Source organism: Staurois parvus, unplaced genomic scaffold, assembly GCF_062004578.1.
Source record: "Staurois parvus isolate SC_StPar_1 unplaced genomic scaffold, SC_StPar_1.0 ptg000248l, whole genome shotgun sequence".
NCBI classification, from domain to species: domain Eukaryota; kingdom Metazoa; phylum Chordata; class Amphibia; order Anura; family Ranidae; genus Staurois; species Staurois parvus.
The window spans coordinates 2,566,168-2,585,232 of NW_028318044.1; the positions used below are offsets into that span (position 1 = coordinate 2,566,168).

The 19,065-nt window shown below is 47.2% G+C and overlaps 1 protein-coding gene across 1 annotated transcript in view; it reads right to left on the reverse strand.

Annotated features, from left to right (window-relative positions):
- MCM8 (minichromosome maintenance 8 homologous recombination repair factor) overlaps positions 1-19,065 on the reverse strand; it is a 101,517-nt gene that overhangs the window by 8,645 nt on the left and 73,807 nt on the right. The window contains exons 15-17 of the mRNA XM_089680627.1: positions 12,268-12,481; positions 8,749-8,958; positions 7,230-7,306 (exon numbers count right to left, since the gene is read on the reverse strand). Coding sequence (XP_089536753.1) covers positions 7,230-7,306; positions 8,749-8,958; positions 12,268-12,481 — 501 coding nt within the window. The remainder of the gene's footprint in view (positions 1-7,229; positions 7,307-8,748; positions 8,959-12,267; positions 12,482-19,065) is intronic.

Below are 19,065 nucleotides of genomic sequence, written 5' to 3' on the forward strand. Positions count from 1 at the left end.
ATACCTAAAGCACCATTTAGAAAAGGCACCAATAGTGATATATAAAATCCTCTGATAGTTTGGATATGAGGAGAAGCAGAAAATGAGATAAGGAAGAATAAAAAACAAGAGGAATAAGGGAAAGCAACAATAAGAAGGGGGGCAGGGCACAGTGAAGGGCAATGCCTACACCTGAGAAGTCCAGGAAGCAGCATTGTGGTCAAGCTTATTGGATATAAAGGCCAAAAAACCGGAAGTGTGACCAGACAGTCCACATGAGTTTTTGGACTCGGACACAAGATATACACACAGGGCGGGGCAATACATTTAGTAAGGAGACACACAGCTGACACCTCCCAATGAAGCCAATACACATAAACACATACATCCCATAATAGTTTTCTCTCAAGCAAGACACAATAGATGTCAGGGATCTCCTCGATCCCTGCCGCGATGGTCCCGGCGCAGGCGCAGTGCACCGCCCTGTGCAGGGACACGGGCACTAGGTCCGGGCCGGCCGCGGCGTTCGAGTTCGCGCATGCGCAGTAGAAGCCGCGGCCGCCCGCTGGGCACCAATGGCAGCGCAGGGCGGGATATTTAAATGGCCCTGAGCTGTCATTCAGTGCCTTCTGGTCTTCCCTGCATCCTGTGAACCTGTGATCCTGTGCCCCTTGTAAGTTTTGACCCGGATTGTACCTGACCTTGCTGCTTTCTCCTGCTCTGACCCTTGCTTTGCCTGACCTCTCTCCTGAATGCCCCCTATTGGATTTGACCTGCTGTTGCTGACCTGGCGTGTGACCCGACCATTCTATGCCCGCTGCCTTGTACCTTGCCGTCCTCTCTGTTACCGACCCGGCCCGTCTGACCTTGCTCATCCATCCATCCATCCCTTGCAGCGGGGTCTTCTGACCTCCTCACATCAGACTCTTCCCCGTGGGAGCCCCTTGCGCATACTACTACCACTGACGGGCGCACCCAGTAGTCACGACCTGGTCTCAGGGAGCTCCAAGTCCATCCCCACCATCAGGGGCCCTGGTGAACAAGCACCCTGGGACTTAGACTCCGTGCGCTGGGGACGCCTATTCAGTGGAGTGCTAGTAGTAAGGCCGGGCGGTCCCTTACAGTACCAGAAGGCCATGACTGAGTCTAGAGGAGGTCCCTCGCCGCTGGAGGAGATCTGCAGGCACCTGTCCAATTTGACACAGGCCGTATCGGCCCTGCAGGATAGATGCCAGCAGATTGAAACTCAATTCCAGACCTGCACTATATCCGTTCCCGCCCCACAGGCCACGGTCCCCGCACCTCCAGCCGTAGCAGCCCCTGTGCTGGTGTCTGGGGCATCCGCACCACTCCCGGCGGCCGACCCCCGAGTACCCTTACCGGAACGTTTCCACGGGGACCGCACACGCTTCAGATCATTCCGCGAGTCCTGCCTCCTCTATTTTGAGCTACAACCCCGAACCTTCGTGACTGAATCCGTGAAGGTGGGGTTCGTCATCTCCCTCCTGCAGGGTGAACCCCAAGACTGGGCCCATCGATTACGGGGAAAAAATGACCCTCACCTCAGTTCGGTTGACAGTTTTTTTGATGCTATGGCCATCCTTTATGATGACCCGCAGCGGGCAGCTTCTGCTGAAGCTACTCTGTACACGCTCCGGCAAGGCCGCCGAGCGGCCGAGGAGTACGCATCTGAATTTAGGCGGTGGATGGGGGATACTCGCTGGAACGAGTTCGCACTCCTGCATCAGTTCCGTATTGGCCTATCAGATGGCCTGAAAGACGAGCTCGCCCGGGTGGAGGTACCTGAGACTTTAGAGGACTTAATAGCACTGACCATTAAAATTGACCGTAGACTGCGGGAACGCAGGTTTGAGAGGTCCGGCCAGGGTCATGGAAATCCCTGGGGATCATTTCAAGGTCCCAGTCAAACACCTAGGCCAATCATCCAAAACCGGCCACCTGGAGACAACCCCGAACCCATGCAGCTCGGCCTGGCACGGCCTAAACTATCCCCAGAGGAACATCTGCGCAGACGATCCCAGAACCTGTGCCTCTATTGTGGCGAAGCTGGTCATATGGCACGTTCCTGCCCGCAGAAAATGAGTAAGTGCACCTCTTCTTCCTTATCCATTGGCAATGTTGGTCCATCCCAATACTTAGTGGTACCCCTTTCCTTTCAGCTTCCAGAAAGGACCGTGGAAGTATCGGCCATAATTGACTCTGGGGCATGCAGCTGCTTCTTGGATATTAATTTTGCTCACCAGCAGGGTATTCCCCTTCAATTGAAACAGAAGGGGTTCAATATTTATTTGGCCGACGGTTCCCGGATAAAATCGGGGGTAGTGAACCAGGAAACCCCCTCCATCACCACTGTCATTGCCGGCCAGCACCAGGAACTCCTCCGCCTGGATGCTATAGCTTCACCCCTCTTCCCAGTCATTCTGGGGCTCCCATGGTTACGGGCCCATAACCCCCAGATTGACTGGGAGACCGGAGTAATCACGTTCCCTTCCCCATACTGTCGGATATACTGCCGCACTCCGGGCCCGGGGGCCCCCCAAATCCTCCTGTGCTCTGAGGGGGAAGCTGAATTAAAACAAGTAATCCCTGCAGTCTACCATGGGTTTCTAGATGTGTTCAGCAAACGGGGAGCCGATACTCTACCCCCCCACCGCCCTTATGACTGCCCCATTGACCTGTTACCCGGCTCAGAAATTCCTTTTGGGCGAATCTTCCCCCTTTCAGAGCCCGAATTGGGGGCTCTAAAGGAATATATCGAGGACAGCCTCCAGAAGGGGTTCATCCGCCACTCCACTTCACCGGCGGGGGCGGGAATCTTCTTTGTTGAAAAGAAAGATAAAACCTTAAGGCCGTGCATCGATTACAGGGAATTGAACAGGGTCACGATAAAAAACTGTTACCCACTACCGTTAGTACCAGAGCTGTTCCAAAGTCTAAAGTCAGCAGTGGTTTTTACCAAGCTGGATCTGAGGGGGGCGTACAACTTGATTCGCATAAGGGAGGGGGACGAGTGGAAGACGGCCTTCCGCACCCGCTTCGGTCATTTTGAATATCTGGTCATGCCGTTCGGGTTGTGCAATGCTCCGGCCACTTTTCAACACTTTGTAAATGATATTTTTAGGGACTTTCTGGATGTCTTTGTGATCGTTTATTTAGACGATATTCTGATTTTCTCCCCGTCTTTGGGGGAACACAGAATACATGTAGCAAAAGTATTGGGGCGGTTGCGGCAGCATGGGTTGTACGCCAAGGCAGAAAAATGTTGTTTTGAACAATCCAGCATTGCCTTCTTGGGCCTGATTATCTCCACCGCGGGGGTCGCGATGGATCCCCAGAAGGTCGCTGCAATACTGGATTGGCCTGAACCCACAGACAGGAAAAGTGTGCAACGATTTATCGGCTTTGCAAATTTTTACCGGAAGTTCATCAAGAACTTCTCGGGTCTGGTCTCCCCCATTACTCAGCTAACCAAGCTGGGAACCCGATTCAGATGGACACCAGAAGCGCAGGGAGCTTTCGAAGTCTTGAAGAAGCTGTTCACTTCGGCACCCATTTTGGGTCACCCAGACGCCGCTCTGCCCTATATCTTGGAGGTAGATGCGTCGGAGAATGCGGTAGGCTCCATCCTCTCCCAACGAAAAGGCACCAAGGAACTGCTCCACCCTGTAGCGTTCTTCTCACGGAAGCTTACCCCAGCGGAGAGGAACTATGATATCGGTGATCGAGAGCTACTAGCGATCAAAACGGCGTTAGAGGAATGGAGGTACCTGCTGGAAGGTGCGGTGCACCCCATCTTAATATTTACTGACCACAAGAACTTAGAGTATCTGAGAACCGCCAAGCGTCTACGCCCGTGACAGGCGAGATGGGCACTATTCTTCTCAAGATTCAACTTCCACATTACGTACCGGCCGGGATCGAAGAACACTAAGCCGGATGCGTTATCACGGATGTACGAAGACGCCAAGGAGACCCCAGTACCCGACACCATCCTGTCCTCGGGTAACTTCTTGGTCCTTCAGTCGGACCTTCGTTCCAGGCTAATGGAAGCATCCACAAACTTCTCTACCCCAGGCGGAGGGCCGCTCCAGAACAAAGGGGGACTCCTATGGAGGGAAGATCGAATTGTGGTGCCGGACGAAGCCCGAACCCTGGTCTTGGGGCATTGCCACGACCACCCGATGGCGGGGCACTTTGGCCCGGAAAAGACCCTGGAACTTCTCCGACGCTCATTCTGGTGGCCAGACATGGCTAAGGATTGTAAGGGCTATGTAAGGTCCTGTGTCACCTGCCAGAAGAACAAGCCATCAAGAAACAAGGTTTGGGGTCTGCTGCGACCCTTACCTATTCCTGAACGGCCTTGGCAAAAGATCTCATTAGACTTTATAGTCGAGCTTCCGCCATCCCGAGACCACACGGCAATCCTGGTAGTCGTGGACCGCTTGTCCAAGATGGCCCACTTCATCCCGTTGAAGAAAACCCCCTCGGCGGCCGAGACCGCGCGAGTCTTCATTCGTGAGGTAGTCAGGTTGCATGGGGTCCCCGAAGACATTGTCTCGGACCGAGGGGTCCAGTTCACGTCCAGATTCTGGAGAGCACTGTGCAAGGCCCTGGACATCAAATTATCTCTCTCCTCTGCGTTCCACCCTCAAACTAACGGTCAAACCGAAAGGACCAATCAGACCTTGGAGCAATACTTGAGATGCTATACCTCGTTTACTCAAGATGACTGGCTGCCACTTCTACCTCTAGCGGAATTTGCGTATAACAACGCCCGCCACTCAGCAACAGGGCAGTCCCCGTTCTTTGCCAACTATGGCTTTCACCCAGTCTTCCTCCCGGATTTGGTGTCGGAAAGCCCAGTACCAGCAACACAAGATGTGGTAACGTTCTTCGCTGCGAACAATAAGAAGCTTCAAGTGGCCATCAGTCGGGCCCAGGAAGACTACAGGAAAGCATCCAACAGGAAACGGAGGGGAGATCTGGTATTGCGGCCTGGGGAGAAGGTTTGGCTGGCGACGTCCAATTTAAAGATGCTTTGCCCGTCAAAGAAATTGGGACCCAAATTTATAGGCCCCTTCTGCATTAAACGGATGGTTAACGAAGTAGCCTACGAACTCGCCCTCCCTGACACGCTCAAGATCCACCCGGTCTTCCATGTGTCCCTGCTGAAGCCAGTGGTCCCAGATGCCTTCCCTGACCGGGAATCTAGACCCCCGGAAGCGGTAACGGTCGAAGGAGAAGGAGAGTTTGAGGTTGAAACGATCCTGAAATGTCGGAGGAGGGGAGGCCAGACCCAATTCCTTATCAAATGGAAGGGCTGTGGCCCTGAGGACAATTCTTGGGAACCAGCCCATAATGTCCATGCACCCAGACTTGTCCGGAGGTTCTTTCGCGATCACCCGTGGTGGAGAGATCGGGTGGACATCCGGAGGCTGCCCGTAGGGGGGGGGCAATGTCAGGGATCTCCTCGATCCCTGCCGCGATGGTCCCGGCGCAGGCGCAGTGCACCGCCCTGTGCAGGGACACGGGCACTAGGTCCGGGCCGGCCGCGGCGTTCGAGTTCGCGCATGCGCAGTAGAAGCCGCGGCCGCCCGCTGGGCACCAATGGCAGCGCAGGGCGGGATATTTAAATGGCCCTGAGCTGTCATTCAGTGCCTTCTGGTCTTCCCTGCATCCTGTGAACCTGTGATCCTGTGCCCCTTGTAAGTTTTGACCCGGATTGTACCTGACCTTGCTGCTTTCTCCTGCTCTGACCCTTGCTTTGCCTAACCTCTCTCCTGAATGCCCCCTATTGGATTTGACCTGCTGTTGCTGACCTGGCGTGTGACCCGACCATTCTATGCCCGCTGCCTTGTACCTTGCCGTCCTCTCTGTTACCGACCCGGCCCGTCTGACCTTGCTCATCCATCCATCCATCCCTTGCAGCGGGGTCTTCTGACCTCCTCACATCAGACTCTTCCCCGTGGGAGCCCCTTGCGCATACTACTACCACTGACGGGCGCACCCAGTAGTCACGACCTGGTCTCAGGGAGCTCCAAGTCCATCCCCACCATCAGGGGCCCTGGTGAACAAGCACCCTGGGACTTAGACTCCGTGCGCTGGGGACGCCTATTCAGTGGAGTGCTAGTAGTACCGCCGGGCGGTCCCTTACAATAGAACAATGGGACCACCTGGCAGTAAACAATGAACAACCCCCACACCCCACCTGTACATGTTTACACAATATCAGGACATTCCACCCTGTACCCCTAACAGGCACAGGGTGACTTACACATAATAGGGATATGGGGAGCTGAGACAGGGGTCTTTCCACCTCTCTAAAGGGGGCTGTGTTACATGAGCCCCCCACCCAAAGTGACTCCCGTCACAGATATGAAGGCCAAAAAAAAAACGGAAGTGTGACCTGACAGTCCACATGAGTTTATAGGACTCTGACACAAGATATATACACAGGGCGGGGCAATACATTTAGTAAGGAGACACACAGCTGACACCTCCCACCAAGCCAATACACATAAACACATACATCCCATAATAGTTTTCTCTCAAGCAAGACACAATAGAACTATGGGACCACCTGGCAGTAAACAATGAACAACCCCACACCCCACCTGTACATGTTTACACAATATCAGGACATTCCACCCTGTACCCCTAACAGGCACAGGGTGACTTACACATAATAGGGATATGGGAAGCTGAGACAGGGGTCTCCCCACCTCTCCAAAGGGGGCTCTGTTCCATGGGCCCCCCACCCAAAGTGACTCCCGCCACAGATATGAAGGCCAAAAAAAATGGAAGTGTGACCAGACAGTCCACGAGTTTATAGGACTCGGACCTATTCTGGTCCTAGGCAATCATACATTCCAAATATCTGATCCTATATTTCACAAGTCCAATTAGATAGCGATGGAGCATTTGGTTGAAGCCAATGTCTGGCAATGACAGAACAAGCCACTGAGAAAATGCTGAAATAAACTCTTCTTGATTTGTTTGTACCTACCAGCCATTTTTAAATGTGCACTTCATAATTTTAACATGATTGGTCAATTAAATTGTGATTTTATTTATAGTGTGATGTACAGACATACACACCTGTAAGTCCAACAATTTTCTTTTACTTGGTGCTCTATTAAATTGGCTGGGTTTGGTACAGGCCCTGAGAGGGGGACAATGTTCATGAATACTAAGCACAAATATTTATTGATTTCGAAAGGGCGACATACCTGTATTTCATTATTTGTATAACATCTTCAGCATCTTCTTTGATGGCCTCTTCCCTCAGCTCCAGCCTGGCTCGAGCCTGGTCACAAAGATAAATCAAAGTAACATAAAACTTATTTATCCAATGAAAAAAACTCTACATAGTCATGAATCTTGAAATCTTTGAATATTTTTCTTTTATTTTCTTACCCAGTGTGTTAGTTCCATTTTACCGAATGATATGCAATATAATATGCTCAGTCCATCAGGCACATGGCTGTAATAATTTCCATATCTCATTGGACTGAGCAGAAAGTTAATTATCCCCTCTTTTTTTTTTTTATAAAAGATGTAGTTCAGTTTTACAAAAAAAAAAACGCCTATGAAGGTAAAGGGCATGTATAGATAAAAAAGACAAATGCAGCTTTGACTAAAATTGGAGAATGCCCTTGCTATGGGTGTAGGCCATTTGTGTACCTACTGATGCCTGGCCAAATAACTCCCAGCCTTCTGTCCTGCCTTCGCTCCCAGCTGCAGTGCTCACCCCCACCATCACAGGAGCATGCTCATTCTCCAATTCAAACTCCCTCGCATGTGCGTTCTCTTCCCCACCACACTACCAGAGGCCAGTGGTGTATATAGTTCTTGTACTGCCCTAGGCAACACTAAAATTGGACCAGCACACTGACCTTAACCTCTCCGGAAAGCAGCCGGCCATTCCTGGAGCCAAGCCCAGTGTCCCACTTGTGCGGAAAGCTTACACCCTCCAGCAGCGCACAGACTCCTCGGATTTCATGGCAAAGCCTCATCAGGTCCCCATCCCTGCCCCCCTGAAAATTGCTGCCCTAGGCAAATGCCTTGTTTGCTGCCCTAGGCAAATGCCCAGCAATTTTCAGGGGGGCAGGGATGGGGACCTGATGAGGCTTTGCCATGAAATCCGAGGAGTCTGTGCGCTGCTGGAGGGTGTAAGCTTTCCGCACAAGTGGGACACTGGGCTTGGCTCCAGGAATGGCCGGCTGCTTTCCGGAGAGGTTAAGGTCAGTGTGCTGGCCCAATTTTAGTGTTGCCTAGGGCAGTACAAGAACTATATACACCACTGGCCTCTGGTAGTGTGGTGGGGAAGAGAACGCACATGCGAGGGAGTTTGAATTGGAGAATGAGCATGCTCCTGTGATGGTGGGGGTGAGCACAGCAGCTGGGAGTGAAGGCAGGACAGAAGGCTGGGAGTTATTTGGCCAGGCATCAATAGGTACACCACTGGCTACAAACAGTTCAAACAGCAAGCACACCTGTTAATGTGGTAAATTGTTTGTTTGGGTCAGCTTGACCCAAACCAACTATTTAAAGGGACAATACACATGGAATTAGGCTTTAAAAAGACCATAATGGAGATGCAGATTTCTTCCTGCTTCTAAAGGAATAGAACTTGAAAGAACAGTAAAAAGGATCAGTGTGCAATTAGGATCAGTGTGCAATTAACATCAGAACTCAGAAAGCAGTTCTGCATTTTGTACAAAAATACTTTTTACTGGTTTTCTATACCTCTGTTAGTCGGATTAATGACTCAAGTTGTCTGGTTGTAATCGGAGTGCTGTCAATGCCTTGGTTCTGTTTTCTAAGCTCCAGGTAGAAGTCTTGGAGGACATGAGCTGCATCCAGGGACAGCTTTGGATGTACATACTGTCGAGCATAGCCAATGTACTTTCTTAAAAGCTGGTGTGGAATAGGATCAAAATATTCCCCTGGCCGACCCTAGATTTGGAATAAATAGTGTGAGCAGTCCTTCAACAAATATTGAATTAAGAGCATATAAAAATCTACAAATAAGCATGATTGGTGTGAATCACATCAGCAAAGTGACTTTGGGTGCAGACTTTTCATGTATTTGCATTAACAATTTGCCGAGGGTTTGTTTCCTTCTCAATCACAAGGTTTTATGCTGGAGCGGCTAATTGAAAATTTGGACAGATATAGAAGCCTGCTCCAATCTTGTATGCATCAAGGTGAGCAAAGTAACATCCACCAAGTATTGAAAATGCACTGCTGGATGATGCAGATTGATAAAACATAAAGCACAGAATATTTTCCTCTACGGCTCCAGCTGTACGACCCAATACTTAGGATTCCCAAAACAACCATCCTGCGCTACCTCTACTTTTGGGAATATAGGGGAGACTAAACTAGTGCAAGACCACGTCCAAGTACTCCATACTCTTTACACACACAATATATATTGCCAAAAGTATTGGGCCCGCCCTCCAAATCATGTGATTCAGGTGTTCAATCACCTCCATGGCCACAGGTGTATAAAATCAAGCCCCTAGGCATGCAGACTGCTTCTACAAACATTTGTGAAAGAATGGGTCGCTCTCAGGAGCTCAGTGACTCCAAGCGTGGTCCTGTGATAGGTTGTCACCTGGGCAATAAGTCCATCCGTGACATTTCCTGGCTACTAAATATTCCACGCTCAACTGTTAGTGGGATTATAACAAAGTGGAAGCAACTGGGAACAACAGCAACTCAGCCACCAAGTGGTAGGCCACATAACATGACAGAGCGGGGTCAGCGCATGCTGAAGCGCACAGTGCACAGAAGTCGCCAACTGTCTGCAGAGTCAATAGCTAAACACCTCCAAACTTCATGTGGCCTTCAGATTAGCACAACAACAGTGCGTAGAGAGCTTCATGGAATGGGTTTCCATGGCCGAGCAGCTGCATCCAAGCCTTACATCACCAAGTGCAATGCAAAGCGCCGGATGCCGTGGTGTAAAGCAAGCAACCACTGGCTAGAGCAGTGGAGACGTGTTCTCTGGAGCGATCAATCACGCTTCTCTGTCTGGCAATCTGATGGACGTGTCTGGATTTGGCAGTTGCCAGGAGAACAGTACTTGCCTGACTGCATTGTGCCAAGTGTAAAGTTTGGTGGAGGGGGGATTATGGTGTGGGGTTGTTTTTTAGGGGTTAGGCTTGGCCCCTTATTTCCATCGAAGGGAGCTTGTAAGGCGTCAGCATACCAAGACATTTTGGACAATTTCATGCTCCCAACTTTGCGGGAAGAGTTTGGGGATGGCCCCTTCCTGTTCCAACATGACTGCACACCAGTGCACAAAGCAAGGTCCATAAAGACATGGATGAGTGAGTTTGGGGTGGAGGAACTTGACTGGCCTGCACAGAGTCCTGACCTCAACCCCATAGAACAGCTTTAGGAAAAATTAGAGACTGTGAGCCAGGCTTCCTCCCCCGACATCAGTGCCTGACCTCACAAATGTGCTTCTGGAAGAATGGTCCAACCTTCCCATAGACACCCTCCTAAACCTTGTGGACGGCCTTCCCAGAAGAGGTGAAGCTGTTATAGCTGCAAAGGGCGGGGCCAACTCAATATTGAACCCTACGGACTAAGACTGGGATGCCATTAAAGTTCATGTATGTGTAAAGGTAGACATCCCAATACCTTTGGCAATATAGTGTAGATGCCTAGAGGCACCCAGTAACTGCCACTTTTTAGCTTTACTTGCCTGCATTCGATCCTCAACAACTCACATCCTGGATATTCTGCAGTGTCCACAAAAAAAAACAAATTTTTACCTCAATCCAACTGATCTCATTGTTGAGATAATGAGAACTCCACGATTGTAGCCTGATTTATTGCACAGCAGTTGTGGCAAATAGCATCAAGGGAAGCTTGACACCCAATAAAAAGGAGCTTCTTTTGGGGCAAAAAGCTTCATGCAGTGCGATTTGACACGTGATAAAATCGCACAGAAATCATGGCAAACCATACAATGTTTTAGGTGTTGAAAGGTGCAGCGCTAAAATCTATAATATATCAAATAATTGTCCAATAATAAAGCTAATAATATGTAGATCATAAAAAAGAAAGAAATTAATATGAAATATTAAATATAGCTGCAGTATCCCACAGGACCCAGAGGAGGGAGTTTTCCACTACAGGCTGTAAACACCCATCCATCGTTTAATGGGACCTCTGGCAGGAATAAATCCTTGTACATCCAGGAAACATCCGCAGGGCTGCATACCATTCAGAGGGAGGAGAATCCGTACCCGGCTTACCTCATCCATTCTATTCTTAAAGGGGACCTCTGGCTATACAATTTACATGCGTATTTAAAATACGCATCTGGTGAGTGCGTATTTTTACCACACCTTTGGCACATCACTGAATTCTGGAGTAATCAACAATTTTTGAAGGGCACCTTAGCACGAACTGTCAATATATGAACATTCAATATTTCATATTAATTTCTTTTTTATGATCTACATATTATTAGCTTTATTATTGGACAATTATTTGATATATTATAGATTTTGGCGCTGCACTTTTCAGTTTCTTTATATGTTGAGGTTTTATCTGGTTACCTTAGTGTGCATTAGCGGCTATTTTTAAGCGCTCACTGATCTTATACCCATTTAATGTTTTAGGTGTTATTGAAAATAATGGCACCTGAACCTACGTTTTGCGATTGTAGTGTGTTTTGAGATTGCGGACAGAATTGAAGTGATTCTGCCATGATCACAAAACACCCAAGTGTGAATGGAGCCTCATGGAGCGGACACTGGTGCTCGATTTGGCTGCTCAGCATGTGCTTGTACTGAGCACCCAAGTGCTTCAGCAGTGTGTGAGGGTAACTTGAAGGAATAGTTTTGTTTTTTTTTCTCATTGGGGTCAACACCTCATTTACTCACTCAGCAGATGTGCTTCTGCTGAGCTTTAAGAAAGCCAGACACTCCCCTTTCCTGACGAGCACCCAATCAGTGCTCATCACACTGCAAGGTCTCTCCCCACCCTGCTAGTCCCTAGGTGCGGTGCTGGAGAGAGGCATGAAGGTAAGTAGCAGATAAACAGTGCAATGGTAAAACCTTATTTAAATGTTTTTGTTTTTTTATCAGGACAAGTAGATTATCATGAGGGACAAGTAGATTGGGGCCCAGATTTACTCCCTTGGACAAGTAGTTTTTTAAATATTTCCACACCCCTGGTAGTGATTTGATATCATGTGTTAGACTATAAAAACAGACTACAAAATATTAACACTATCAATACCTTTAATCTTTCCTTTAACGGCCTCTCGGAGGGCACCTCCAGCACAGAGGAATCCTGAGTGTCTGTACGGGTTACCGTTGCACCACGTAAAGTCTCCTTTGACCCTGCCCTCATCGCCATCACATGTTCTGAAAGTAAGTGATCATGGTCTACATTTGGGGTATCCAGCAGGATAAACACCAGGTCAAATCTTGATAGCAAAGCACTTCCCATTCTGCAGCAAAAAAGTATGTATATTGTTTTTTTTTTTTTTTAAAAAAGCAATGTGGGGCAGTCTACATTATCAGCAGTGTTCTACTATCAAATATTATGCTGTGGTTTATGCACATGTATGACGAAAACATGTGTTACAATCTTTTGATAGAAAAGTAAATGGCCTTTTTCAACTCTTTTACAGCAAATGTCTACAGTTGTCAGAGATAAACCTCATTATAATGTCTAACCAATTATGCTTTCTAAAAATGGAAAACCGTTATGTCTCAGTGGTTTTGTCACATTTGTGTAGCACTCTCCTAGATAGGCTGCTAGGATGTCAGGTAAATTTAGTTCTTTTTGGCTCCTCTGTAATCATTGGAGCAGCTATTGATTTTTCTTTTAATGTTCTAGACCTCACAGGTTGCAGGTTTGACTGCTTCCCCCTGCAATCTGAAGGTTTCTAGAACATAGGGCTGAGAGAGTCAATTGTGTAGCTTAAATATTTGTTGTGCTTCAGCTTATCCTTGGAGTAGTGTGTCCAGTAGGTGGATGGGGAGAACATAAATAAGTATGGGGTCTGAAGCAGCCCTGTTCTTGTGCTGCTTGAGAAGTTCCACATCCTCAGGGACTGAAGCCCCATTGGGGAAGTGTGACTGGAGTATTGTTAATGTTCATCAAGCTCCCAGCTGTGGCAGAGCTGGGGGGCCTATTACTAAGTATCTTTGGAGCCAGCTAAGTTATCTGGTCTGGCTTACAAAGGTAGAAGCTGGTGTATAGCTGTCCTGTGCAATTGTGAGTATTAAAGTGGAGCTCCACCCAAAAGGGGAAGTTCCACTTTAATGCCTCATCCCCCGCTCCCTGTTAAGGATTGGCCCCTTTGGGGAGCGAGTACCCGATTTTGACTCCCTCCCCTCCCCATAGTCTTCTGGAACACGTTGTAGATAGTGGAAATGGATTAGAACACCTGTTTTTATTTTCTGTCTATGTACCCATTAGAGGGATTCAGTCTCTCTATTTGTCCTGCTTACCGCCATCATCGAAAGTGAAAGTAAAAGAAAATCCCAAATTTTGGGATGTCTGTAAAACAGTTATAGAGGGGAGGTCTTCCAATGGGGACACTAGTCCTGGTGACAACCAGGGATTAACTTCCTTGGGAGGGATTTCCTTTCAATTCTTGTTTTATGAGATAGGAAGTGAAGGGAAATCTCCTTTGGGACACAGATGGGAAAAAAACCCAAAAAACAAAAAACACACAACCTGACAGGAGATACCCCATCCAAAATGAAAAAATAGTTTTTCCTTTAGTTCTACTTCATTGTACAATCTAACACTAGCCTATAGATGTCACTCTTAGCATAATCAACGTGTACAATGAACACAGAGCCAAGGTTTGTGAAACATGTTGTAAAATGCAGGAAGCTCAAAAGGGTTTGTCAGATGTAAAGTCACATTCAAATATATACGGGTATATGGGTGAATATCACTTCATCATAAAACCATTAGTAATATTATTGTACCCCTATGATAAACTAGGTAAAGGGTAATGCTACGCCTGCAGCAGTTAATGTAGATATCAAGCCTAAGAGGAGTTCCAAGACCTAAAGCAGAGCTTAATCTAAAAAGGGAAGTTCCACTTTAAAGCCTCCTTCCCCACTCCTCTATCAGAAATGGGAGGGGGGGGGGGGGATGGTACCTGGTTTGGACACGTACCCGCTCCCAGTTTGGATCAGATTGCCTAGGCCAGTGGTGGGCAACCTTTTTTTTTTTCAACTGAGCCAAATCTTGCCAAAACCACGATTGAAATTTATTTTGAGAGCCACATTTTTAAAACTGAAAATACATAGGATGGTACACTGTTTTTAGTTTCAATAAGTTTTTATAGTAATTCATCCCCCATATAGTAATTCATCCCCCATAGTAATTCATCCCCCATAGTAATTCATCCCCCATATAGTAATTCATCCCCCATATAGTAATTCATCCCCCATATAGTAATTCATCCCCCATATAGTAATTCATCCCCCATATAGTAATTCATCCCCCATAGTAATTCATCCCCCATATAGTAATTCATCCCCCATAGTAATTCATCCCCCATATAGTAATTCATCCCCCATAGTAATTCATCCCCCATATAGTAATTCATCCCCCCTATAGTAATTCATCCCCCCTATAGTAATTCATCCCCCCTATAGTAATTCATCCCCCATATAGTAATTCATCCCCCCTATAGTAATTCATCCCCCATATAGTAATTCATCCCCCATAGTAATTCATCCCCCCTATAGTACTTCATCCCCCATATAGTAATTCAACCCCCATATTAATTCATTCCCCATATTAATTCATTCCTCACAGTACTATTCCCCCCCAAGTAGTAAGCCAAGTCCCCCCTGTGTCAATTCACTTACCTTTGCTCCGCGCGTTCCTCTCGCCGTGTTCCCGCGCCGTTCCGGTCTTCAGGGCGGACTGTGAGAGGAGCCTAGCTCCTCTCACGTTCGTCACGCTGCCCCGCCTACACACATCCTGACAGCCAATCACTGGCTATCAGAATGTGAGTGGCAGCGAGACTGGCCAATCATTGCATTTGAGCGCGCTGCCCTGGCTGTTTTTTTTTTGGATCACGCTGCAGAGTCCCTGCCGCCCGAGAGGAGGGAGGGGAGCGGGCGCCCGGCACACAAGAGCCGCATTAAAGCGTGTAAAGAGCCGCATGTGGCTCGCGAGCCGCGGCTTGCCGACCACTGGCCTAGGCGATCTGAGCGGACGCTCTCCTCTTTCCCTCCATACCCGCAGTCTTCTGGGGCATGTCACAGGTTCCAGAAGGCTGTGGGACCATTCACAATGTACAGCTCACCCATGTGCAGTGGGGACCTGGTTGTCAAGCTGCAAACTGTCACAGCCGGGTGCCCACAGTTAAGATGCTGGCGCCAAAAACTGAAGATGAGTGGAGAAAAGGGCTACACTGAGCACAGCGCTGGGTCCAGGGACCGGTACTGTATGTTTAATAAAAATCAGCAGCTAGTTTGTGTAGCTGCTGACTTAATTTTTACAAAAATGACTCCAACTCCACTTATAGCGGCCATTCTCACTTTGATTTCATTATCCGATCGATGTGCGATCCAATCAAAACGATCAAACCTGCGCACAATCTAACAGCCATAACTTCCCTTTTGACTGATTTAAATCAGATTCAATCAAACTGAGTAGACTAGCCATGGAGGAAAATTGACAATCGATTGTTCATGAATACAATTGTATTTTGATTGATCAGATTATGAAATTACATGGTGGAAACAGAGATGTGACTGATAAAGTCAATTGTAAATTATGATTGTATCTCAACTTTCAATTGATTCCATGTACCAATGTATGGACTACACATTGAATGGGTTGTTAATTAGAGATCAATTTTTCATAACAGAAGAGATCAATCGAACAAGAAATTGATCACTTATCAAAGTGTGTATGGCCACCATTAGGGTCAAGTGTGTGCATATCATTTTCTTAACAGCTGGCTTTAGCTGAAGGGAGGATTTTACACATTTTAACAGTCTACCGAGCAGGGCCCTCTGTTTTCTCTTGTACCAATTTGTATTGTAACTGCAATGTCCACTTTCATCTTGTAAAAGTGCTGAGCAAACTGTTGGCGCTTTATAAATCCTGTGTAACAATACAATAATCATTAGCAGGCACACAGGTTGTGAAGGAGGGGGGGTGTGACCAGGGGCAGACTGACCATTTGGAAACTCGGGCACTGCCCGAGGGCCCGGGGTCAGTAGGGGGCCCCATGAGATGCCCCTAGTACAGCAATGGGCAAACTACGGCCCGGCGGACCTTTTAATCCGGCCCGCGGAGCGTGATGCTGTCAGGATGTGTGTAGGCGGGGCAGCGTGACGAACGTGAGGGGAGCTAGGCTCCTCTCACAGTCCGCCCTGAAGACCGGAACGGCGCGGGAACACGGCAAGAGGAACGCGCGGAGCAAAGGTAAGTGAATTGACACAGGGGGACTTGGCTTACTACTTGTAACTAATATGGGGGATGAATTAATATGGGGAATGAATTACTATGGGGGATGAATTACTATATGGGGGATGAATTACTATGGGGGATGAATTACTATGGGGGATGAATTACTATGGGGGATGAATTACTATATGGGGGATTAATTACTATGGGGGAATATTACTATATGGGGGATTAATTACTATGGGGGATGAATTACTATGGGGGATGAATTACTATATGGGGGATTAATTACTATACTTACTATGGATGACACATACACATCATTCATCTACTCTTGGTCCGGCCCCCAGGTCCAATATATGAACCCATTGCAGCCCTCAAGTCAAAAAGTTTGCCCACCCCTGCCCTAGTACCTTTTTCATAGGCTTTTTTAAGTTTGGGCAAGGACACGGGGGCCCCATGAGTTGTCAGTCCGCCCCTGGGTGTGGCAGACCAATGCATACTGGCATTAATTGACACTTATGCAGGCCACACAAGGGTCAAAGTCCAAACAAATTTTCTTTTGAAAATCATAAATAAGAAATTTCTTTCAAATTTTGCACCATTAGTGGGCCACAGCATCGGCCGATTTTCATGAGGGCATCAAATTTGAGTGATCGGGCATGTGGGAAATGTTTTTAAAAAACTAACAAATTTCTAATCAATGATGGAAGAATCGTGCGAGAAATTTAATCGAACAAGAAATGAGCATGAGCTGTGACCTGGAAAGAATAGAAGATTACCAGCCATGAAAATTCTTTTCTTTAGCAACATGGCGTGAAGTTGAAGGCTTGGTTGGTCAAATTTCAAAATCAATGGTCGCATCATCGGAATACAAAAACGCACAAAATTTTCGGTTTTCTAAAGGATATTCGTTCAGAATTCCACCGCTGTATGGCCTGCCTTATACCTGGGAAAGTGCTCAGATTAAATTAGGTTTAACCCATAGTACAAGCTATGCCCATTTCAGAATTCCACTAGCTTTGTGTAATCAGCTGTCTGAAAAGAAGTGAGAATTTAATGGATGTATGCTATGGAGGATGGGTCAAGGCAATGGCAAGGAGGGCTTAAAATAAATCTCATGAGAGAAATAGCGAGGACCAGAGAGGTGCGGGAGTTGTTAAATTGCGCAACGGATCAAATTCAAAATCCTAACGCTGACGTACAAAGCCGTCCACCATACTGCCCCGAACTACATCACTGACCTAATATCCAAGTACCGCCCAACACGCACTCTCCGCTCCTCACAAGACCTCCTTCTCTCTAGTTCCCTGGTCTCCTCCTTTCATGCCCGCCTCCAGGACTTCTCCAGGGTGTCACCCATCCTCTGGAACTCCCTGCCCCAACCCATCAGATTATCACCTACTCTCCTCTCCTTTAGGCACACCTTGAAAACCCATCTCTTCAGGGAAGCATACCCCACCCCCTGCTAACTTGTCGACCTCCTCCACTCTTCCTACCACTCCATCCCCCACAGCTATCTCCTCCTGTACCACCATCCCCTCCCTCCTAGATTGTAAGCTCGAAAGAGCAGGGCCCTCGATCCCCTCATGTCTTGCATTGTATTGGTATTGTTCTGTCACATGTTCTGTCCCCCTTTGTAATGTACAGCGCTGAGCGAACTATTGGCGCTTTATAAATACTGTATAATATTAATAATAATAATGGAGAATGATAAGAAATGGCCTTTTTACTATTTTTAATGCTGTATGTGTCACTATTGGGAGGATTTCCCATCACTTCCTATAGAAACTTGGCATTTCTCTCTCCTCTCCCCTGCAGTCACCGTGGTTACAGAACACAGGGAATCATGTATCTGGGGTTATTTCCCTTCACTTCCTGTCCCATAGCCAAAACAGGAAGCAAGAGAAAATCAATCCAAAGTGAGAATCTTGGGGTGTCGCTAGTACCAGTGTTCCCACTGGAAGATTTTTCCTCTATTATTGTTCTGATATCAACCCAAAATTTGGGATATTCTTTTACTTTCATTTTCGATGATAAAAGTAAACAGGACAAACAGAGAGGGTGAATCTCATAAAAGGGAGCACAGACAGCAATAATAACTGACATGGGTTCTAATCCCTCTCGAAGATATAATACATGTCCTCGGCCTTTTTCTTTAGGCTTCTTATAATTTAAAATTAGACCACCAGATACTCAGCATTTGCAGAGTATTTACTGATAGCCATATCAAAAGGTACCTTAGAACCTCAATGTGGCACCCAAACCACTGGTTGGTAGAGAGTAACATGTATATTTGGCAACTATCAAAGAGAAAGTACAGTATTGACAACATAAAACTAAAGCTTTATGTGAAGTTATTAACATCTGCAACTTTGGTGACATCAAAATATTTAAAAATTCTATCTAAAAAGTCACAGCAGGAAACCCGTCATGAGATAAACACCTAAAATCATCAATAATTATCACTAAAAACTTTGGACTGTTGGACATTTGTTTGGTGTTCTCATTGTATGAAAGATAAATACATTACCTTCCAGTTTTGACTACCTGAAATTGCCGTTTCCTTGGCCGTCATGCCAATTTTTTGGCTTCCTCAGTCAGGGCTACTGAAAATCAGGGGTTCTAAACTTACCA